The 8,912-nt window shown below is 39.4% G+C and overlaps 1 protein-coding gene across 1 annotated transcript; it reads right to left on the bottom strand.

Moving 5' to 3' along the window:
- Positions 1-984: 984 nt before the first annotated feature.
- LOC141435644 (uncharacterized) lies at positions 985-6,534 on the bottom strand. Its single transcript, XM_074098381.1, has 3 exons — positions 6,426-6,534; positions 3,283-3,474; positions 985-1,163 (listed from the first exon to the last, which is right to left on the bottom strand). Exons 1-3 carry the CDS (start codon positions 6,448-6,450, stop codon positions 1,027-1,029), a joined length of 354 nt encoding a protein of 117 aa, XP_073954482.1. The 5' UTR covers positions 6,451-6,534; the 3' UTR covers positions 985-1,026.
- Between the last annotated feature and the right edge of the window lie 2,378 nt (positions 6,535-8,912).

The raw sequence follows: 8,912 nt of genomic DNA, 5'->3' as shown, positions 1-8,912 counted from the left end.
GCGGCTTCGAAATTACTTTAAATCGAATTCCTTTAGAATTTTATTTGAAAGGTCGCAAGGTGATGAAATGATCTTTATTAAATTACAGTTGACACCACCGTCGAATTTTGCGGATGTACAGGTTTTTTCGCGATGTTTCGCTTCACTGACGAGCTCGTGATATGAGTCTTTGCAAATTAATTCTGAAAGGTAGAGAGTAGCGATCCCGCGTTTGCACCCACGATCCTCTGTTTGAGAAGCCATAGGTCAAACTACAATAGGTAAGTAAGTAACTAACCTAACCATCAAAAAGTTGGAAAACCCCCAACATTGTCACTTCAAAAGCTCAATATCTCAAAAACGGCTGAACCGATTTTGATGAAACATATCTAAGAACCTAAGTGCTGCATACAATGTTTTTCATCACATTTGCGAGTTTTCGATGAACGGTGGGGCAGACGAGTCCTCGAAAACGGGAAAACGTAGTGTAGAGCGTCCTGAGGCACGGTGGACGGATGACCTTAAGAGGATCGCTGGCGGCGGATGGATGCGAGGGGCTGAAGTAAGTGTTGTGGCGCGCCATGGAAGAGGCCTATGTCCAGCAGTAGACTGCTGTGTGCTAATGATGATGATTGCGAGTAAAATTGTATATTTGTAAAGAAAAAATAATATTTTTTCAAAAATTGCCGATACCGCTGACTGCGCTTTTGGCAGTGCCAGCTCCGCGTCGCCCTTCCCCCTCCGCAGCATGTGCCCGGCGTGCGCGCGCTCGGAGCAGCAGCGCGTGCATCAGTACGGGCGATGACTCATTTACCGACCTTGGGCTTCATGACAGGAAAATTAGTACGCGCAATGACTCATTTACCGACCACGGGTTTCATGACAAGCACATTAAGGCCGAGGGTTTTATTTGGGGGGTTGCAACCAAGGTAGCCTGCATGTTACGACACTGTTTACGAGCGTTCTGTGTTTACGAGCAAGTGTAATGAAAATTAATGAAACCAGTTTTACCCTCGTTATTTTTGTTTATTTTTTTATTGGACGCGATTAAATCCTGTCCACGATGTCCTTGATCGTTTTTATGTAGACAGTAGCGTTACGGCCCATGTCCAACAGCTCCTCTACGGCTTTGCGACGTTCTTCGCGAATCTTCACATCTTCTTTGCTGTCTACTTTCTCGTTACCTGTGAAATAAATTATATTTTTAAATATTACCACATCCGGGACTTAGCGTGATACTAATAAACGAGTAAAACCTCGATGTCGTTGTCAGCGTGATAAGTCCCGTGTGGTAATAGATGAGTGAAAATCTCGAGATTCTACTTTTTGTTGAATTCATTTCTGCACTGATTCTGACTGGACCACCAAAACCAGAAATAAATAAGTAGTTCTGCCAAAGTTTCTATTGGAACACCGGACGCGGGAGAATGCCCTGATAATGCCTATACCGTTAGATATCGGTAACTACCTACGAAGGTAGCGGGTGCCGTTTATCCCTTTGCCAGGTATACCTAATGCATAGTGACCACATAAAGGAGCGCCACACCGCTGCTCAAATACGCTGACGGTGTGGAATTGCAGTGACCTGCCGTAAACAACACGACTTTGCGGGAGAGCATGCGGTAAAATCGTGAAGTTTACGGCAGTTCACTGCAATGAGGGCTATCGCGAATGAATTCGCCGCTAGAGGCGCTAGTGTAGCGTGAGGTCTCCGAAATGTCAAATCTCATAGTTTTTGGGTGAGCTACGCGGGTTTATTTATAATAAGAATTTTTCTGTTAATATTTTGCATAACCTGAAATTAATTATGGCAATTATGTGTTACGGGGCAATGAATGTCTGTGTTTTGAGACAGTTTTGTCTTTCGGAAACTTTTGTCCTCCCTTTTTTTCCGAACAAAACGGAACTAAGCAACACTGTGGTTGCTCGATATTTTTATGGTACGGTTTTAAGGTGTGTTAAATATGATTTTTATCTAAACTTTGTTTTAACGCCCGTAATAACAGACTCTGAAAGCCACACTTAAAAACCTCACGCAACAGTGCGCCATCTAGTGAGACAAAAAACGATAGCCCTCATTCTGCACCGTCAACGTACTTTGACCAGCTGTGTGGAGAGCCTGCGATAAAATTGTGACGCTTACGATTACGGCACGTCACTGCAATTCCGCACCGTCAGTGTACTTTGAGCAGAGGTGTGGTGCCTCCTTAAATGTACCTACAATTATAGACCTTGCTAAATTTACAATATGCTAAAAAAAAACATTACTTATTCATTTTTAAATGAATCCCTCGGAGGTAAATAATATAAAAATATAACTCATTTTGTAGTCATCATCGTCATCATCATATCAGCCGTAGGACATCCTGTTGGCCATAGGCCTCCCCTACGGACCTCCAGTTCCAATTGCTTCCATTAGAAGCGGCCTTCATCGACCTTGAACCCGCGGCTTTAACCAGCTCATCCGTCCATTTTGTATTAGCATGTTTAAATTAGCGGGGCCTGGAAAAAGCTTATATTTGCAAGAAGGGGTTGTACCTGAGTACTCTTTGAGTGGAGACCGCGTCTTTCTTTTTTTATGCAAAATAGGCTACGTTTGGCCTCAATCTCGCTTGATGGAAGGTGAAGATGATGCCTAAGATGGTACACGTTTGCCTAGAAGGTGTCTGTTCACTTTGACCTTAAAGATGTCCAGAAAAACTGACCTCGGCAGAGAGTTCCACTCCTTAGTCCGCATAATGAAAGAAGAGGCAAACCGCTTCGTGCGTAATGGAGGAATGGCTACAAGATAAGGTTGAAACTGCTCGCTGCGCCTAGGTGTTCGGTGACGGAAAGGGGAAGGGGTATCAGGTTATGCGAAACCTCCGCACACTCACCGAAATGTAACCGATAAAAACCGGAAGGTAGGCCACTCGTCTACGGTGTTCGAGGCTCAGAAGATTTGCCCCAACGAGTGAGTCACTGCCTATGATCCTCTTCGCTCGGCGCTCCAACGAGTCCAAGGCATCCAGCTGAAATCTAGCAGACCCATCCCGATGGGAACAGTATTCCATGCAAGAGCGAACTTGAGCTCTGTAAAGATTTAAGAGCTGCTCCGAAGTGAAGTACCGTCTCACCCTGGAGACCTGGCCAGGAGGCTTGGCAAAAGTAGTGAGGGACGCCCTCCAGCCAGGTGGAGTGACGATCTGCGAAAGGCTCCTGGTAGAAGCTCGATGCGTCTAGCCGAGGATGGGGTGCAATGGCGCTCATTGACGCCTATAATGTCCAGCAGTGGACTACTATAGGCTGGTGATGATGTTGTACCTGAGTCGTCAGCCCGCATCTTCTGGCCATTCTTCTCGTAGCTTTCATTGAAGCTGTTCTTGGCTCGTCTCCAGATGCTCTTGACCTGGTCAACCACGGGCGACTGGGCGATCTGCTGCGCTATGGAGTGCACGTCTTCCACGTTGGCTGTCAGCAGTACGTAGGAGTTGGCTTGGAGTATGCAGATAGTCACTGGAAATGAGGTGTCTCTTTATTTATAAATAAGTCACTTGCAGTGTGGTGTCTCGTTAACTATTAGTTAGTCACTGGAAATGTGGTGTCCCTTTATTTATTAGTTAGTCACCGGAAATGTGGTGGCTCTTTATTTATAAATTAGTTACTTGCAATATGTATCTCTTTATTTATTAGTTAGTCACTGGGAAATTAGTGTCACTTTATTTATAAATTAGTCACTTGTTAAATATGGTGTCTCTTTATTTATTAGTTAATCACTATAAATGTGTTGTCTCTTTGTTTATAAGTTAGCCACTGGAAATCTGATGTATCTTTATCGCCGTTTAAGCGTGAAGAAATAACAAACAAAAATTCAACAAAAAAAGTACAACTTGACCACAATGTCGTAGCATTATAAACAACAGTGGCAAATTTAAGATTCCAAGATTTTATTGCGATCCCGTGGGGATACCGGAATAAAAAATAGGTACCCTATGTGCGTTATTCCAGATTTCCAGCTACCTTCATACCAAATTAAATCCAAATTCGTCCAGCCGTTCTGCTAGATTTAAACTTTTAATTTTTTACTACAATTTGCATATGATTTGACTTATTCAATTTATTTTAATTCAAATAGATGCTCAATTTTACTTTGTATTTATATTTTTGAGGTATCGAGTAACCTTATTTTGCCCATTAATTTACATTTGTCATATTTATGTTAATTTATTAGCATAATATCATTATCATTCCATTTTATCGTATTACTATTATTTAACTTTGTAATATCACTAACCATACTCTATAGTATACAATTTTTTACCAACAAAATACGAACCTTAAAAGTACGAAATAAAAATTATTTATTCATTTGAATTATCAATCACGTCGAGCAATATGGTAATTAATAAATAATAATAAACAAATATCATGGGACACTTGACACCAACTAACCTAGTCCTAAACTAAGCAAAGCTTGTACTATGGGTACTAGGCAACCGATAAACATACTTATATAGATAAATACATACTTAAATACATATTAAACATCCAAGACCCGAGAACAAACATTCGTATTATTGTATTGTTTGTCTGTTATTATGTGCAAAGTAATGCTCACGTTCGCTATTTCTTTATTTATCTATTTACAATGCAACATGACGGTTGGCACCAAAGCGTTACATTAGATACTTAAAAATTAGTTATATACTAACTAAAAAACTAGGGGCACGTAACTCCCACCCATACTGCGTTCTCTCTAAATCTCTCCTCCATTCCATCTATGTATATTTAAGCATAATTATTGTTTAGTTTCATTAAGTGAAATGTAAAACTTCTTTTGAGCAAATAAAAATTCTTTAACCTGGTTATTCATACAACTATCTTCCTCGGCCGGGGATTAAACCCGGGACCTCAAGTTTCGTAGTGAGGTTCTCTAACCACTTAGCCATCATCTGGTCGTCACATTAATTCTGGGTGGACAAATACGGGGTCGTACACTAACTGGACCCTAGTAAATTACTACTCGCAGTATCGGTGATGCTTTTACCCACATACAAAATATATTAACCATTATTATCAGCTGGTAAATTGAAGCTTCGAGCACACACATCAATCTGCGAGTTGTTTGGTTCCATTAAAACTGTCCAGCCTTTTTACGAAGCTAATAAAAACCTATAAAAATGTTTTCAGACTGCCCGCTAGCTTTAAATAAACAAATAAATATCATAGGACACTTGACACCAATTTTATTGACCTAGTCCCAAACTAAGCAAAGCTTGTACTATGGTACTATGCAACGCTAGGTAAAGCTGTAAAAGTACAATACAATACAATACAGCGACTCTTTATTGTATACAAGAAATAGTAATCGGAAAAGATCGGGAAAAAAGTCGGAAAAGTGATCGGAGACGATGATCAAAATACGGTATTTGACAACTCCTTAATTTGCCATATCTTAATATTATTTTGAAAATATAGATATACAGATAGTGTTTAGCGAAGAGAAAATTTAAATCGGTTGAAAATTGGATTTATAGTGATTTTTTGAAAAATCTGTATATTTGTCTCTTTCTCAAACGCTTTTCTCTATGCAGCCTGTTCCATCAGCCAAATAAGTGGTCTTCCAATTTTTAAACAAGTTCCTATTAAGTGAATATGTCGCTAAAGTCGAACTTTTAAGTTGACAGACACGTCTATTGGCATTATTGTTTTATGACATGCAAACGATTATCAACTTTAGGGTGGTAGACCACATATTTGGCTGATGGTACCTACCTATGGCGGTACTGGCGTGTGACGTCACATGTCAATATGTCTTTCTATGTATCTTGAATTTCAAACTATTATAACTTTGTTATTTGTAAAGGTAGCTTAAAAATTGTTTCTCTATTCGATAACAGGCATTGTGAATTTTTAATTTATAAAACATATACAAAATAGTCAAATACCGTATTGTGACAAATGGAGAAAACAAGAGAAAGCTTTTGCCCAGATGTGGGGTAGTTCTCCATGTTAAAATTTTAGGTAAGTACCTACCTGGACAACGGAGCTTTGCTCAGTTTTTTTTCTAAATGGTGTTTGCTTGGAGAAGTTACGTATTTATGTAAGCTTTTTACTAAACTAAATAAATAAAATGTAAATGAAAAGAAAAATTAGAAACGCCGTGTCCGACCTAAATTTTAGAAATCCAACACTACGAGTATTCCGTTGAATCATTAAGCTGATGTCAGAGTTATCAAAATTACCGATATATTACAAGACTAAAAAAAAACACTATTATATTATATTATATTTGAAAAACGCGTTTTCCCAGAGATAGAACCAAACTAAATCGACTGTTCGCTCCGAAAGCTCTCACATAGCAAAATTTCATCGAAATCATTAGAACTATTTCCAAGATCCTCGATATAAATTTAAAATAAATAAGTACACAAGAATCTTTCGTTTAAATATAAAAGATTACTTACTGCATAATAAAACGAGGCGAGCCATCTTTCGTGTTGAATGAATCTTACAATATGATTAAAACAGTAACTAGTTAAATCGCAATTTGTAATTATCGATATCCAACTGGTAAATTTCAATAGGTGTGAAATGAGAATAATTAATAGTGCTTAATCAAAATTAAATTTTAATCATCATTTAATTATTACTAATGCAAAGCGTTGATTAGCAATCATACTACCTAACTAATCTTAAGTATTTCAGAGTAATTTCGATTTGTTTGTTTTTCATTTAATACCAGATTAGAATGATTTATACTTATTTATTACAGCAGACTTCCCGAGCCCCACAATCTGTAACCTAATCAGTTCAGGGTTGAAAGCTCCCGAATTGTCATTTTAAACTTGAATATCGCAAAAACAGCCGAACCGATTTTAATGAAACATAGCTAAAGACCACCGCAACGATATCGCTGCGGCCGCGCAACGATGTCGCTGCGAGCGTGCAACGAGTTAGCTGCACGTAGGCCTAAAATCGCCTTTGTACACTCTCGTAGAATCATAATAGGTAGGGCGTTATCGGCGCTATACGCAGATAACTTGCTGTGCGCTCACAGCGCGCGCGGCGAAATCATTACGCACTCGCAGCGAACTCGCTGCGCGCTCGCCTCGCTGTCAACTCGCCCGCAAATCGCAAGTGTGATAAGGCCCTGAGAGCTAGACTCTGGGCAGCGAAAGCTGACCACGCATTTTTTACGAAACTTTAATCTGTTATCATTTTTGAGACTGTCAAAATTGACATTATTGTCATTCTAGCCCGGCTTAGATAATTTTGATACTTCACCTAAGAAATAAATAAATTATTTTTTGTTTAATTCAATCTCCTACCATCCTCAAAATGCAAAATGTTATAAGGATTATGTTAGAAGATTATTAAATGCCAATCTGGTCACGATGGTCCAAAAATTGAGGCGTCTGGACTGTACGTAAATGGGCAATGACAAAGATCATTAAATTTAGCAAGGGACACTTAAAGTGCATCATCAACTTTCACATACTACATGAATCTTGATGCAGCTTGAAGAGTCCCGAGTATAATTTAATATCTGGAAGATTTAAATAATTTCTAAGTATCAACATCGTTTAACCAGTTTATAGCAAGTGTTGTCAGCCTCATTTTTTTTTATTTGCCGCAGTTTCTCGTGGACAGCTTTCTACGATGCCACAGACAGACATTAGCATTAAACTTGTAACACCCCTCTTTTTGGACCGGGGGTTAAAAAGTACTCGGTTAATTTCCACGTACTTTGATAACCAAACCAACTTAGAATAGTTGAAACCTGACATTGTAATTTCCAAGTTCAATCTCTCAAAAACGGCTGAACTGATTTTAACGCAACATAGCTAAGAACCACCGTAAGGACACACATAAAAACACTATCACATAAAAAACCGGCTCGTCAAAAGTGTCAGGAGGGCTACTACGAAATTTGAAAATCAAAGTTCGTATCGTACCGTCCCTCTCACTCCCGTATTAAATAATGTAAGCGTGAGCGGGACGGCAAGATGCGAAGTTCAAATTTTGCACTTCGTTGTAAGGGCCTGTTGATTGATGACGTCATCTTACGCTACGATTGACGGAACCCAGAAGCAACGATTACTCAGTGAGGGCTATCGTTTTTTGTCTTTCTAGATGGCGCCACTGTTGCGTAAGGTTTTTAATTGTGGCTTTCAAAGTCTGTTATTACGAGCGAGAAACATATTTAATACACGTACCATAAAAATATCGAGCAAACACAGTGTTGCGTAGTCCCGTTTTGTTCGGAAAAAAAGGGAAGACAATAGTTTCCGAAAGACAAAACTGTCTCAAAACACAGACATTCATTGCCCCGTAACGCATAATTGCCATAATTAATTTCAGGTAATGCTAAATATTCACAAAATTGTTCTAATTATAAATAAACCCGCGTAGCTCACCCAAAAACTATGAGATTTGTCATTTCGGAGACCTCACGCTACACTAGCGCCTCTAGCGGCGAATTCATACGCGATAGCCCTCATTAGCAAACGAAATAGCTTTTACTTCGAGCTTGAACTTTTGCGTTAATACATTTTCAGCGATTAAATGAATGCCGCGCTTAACCCTTCGCATTACGAATAGGGCCGAAAGACCCAGTAAAGTCACCAGCATTAATATCTGCCACGTGCAAAAATATCAGTGCCCTTAGTGTAAGTTTTCGGTCACAAAATACATCTCGATCGCGTTCGCGTAAAATTCTCAATTTGTATGGAAACACGAACAGCGCCTCTAGCGGAACGTTTGCGATGTTCGTGTTTCCATACAAATGCTGCTGATAGCTATATATATATATATATAGCTATCAGCGGCGAGCGTACTGGATGGCGACTCTTAACATCCATATATTTTGTTTAATCTGTCATCTCCCAGGATAACAGGATCAAAGGAATTTGGGCACAAATTTGTGCCTCTGGGAGAGGACAGGTTAAAGC

This window comes from Choristoneura fumiferana, chromosome 15 (genome assembly GCF_025370935.1).
Source record: "Choristoneura fumiferana chromosome 15, NRCan_CFum_1, whole genome shotgun sequence".
NCBI classification, from domain to species: domain Eukaryota; kingdom Metazoa; phylum Arthropoda; class Insecta; order Lepidoptera; family Tortricidae; genus Choristoneura; species Choristoneura fumiferana.
The sequence above is the reverse complement of the archived record's forward strand: the minus strand, read 5'-3'. Positions and strand labels throughout refer to the sequence as shown.

Bases quoted from the DNA above. Each gene is read 5' to 3' on its own strand.
- LOC141435644 (XM_074098381.1), bottom strand. From the start codon at position 6,450: ATGGCTCGCCTCGTTTTATTATGCA. The intron at 3,475-6,425 runs GTAAGTAATCTT...CCTCATTTCCAG, and splicing joins TCGCCTCGTTTTATTATGCA to TGACTATCTGCATACTCCAA. The intron at 1,164-3,282 runs GTACAACATCAT...TTTATTTCACAG, and splicing joins GATGCGGGCTGACGACTCAG to GTAACGAGAAAGTAGACAGC.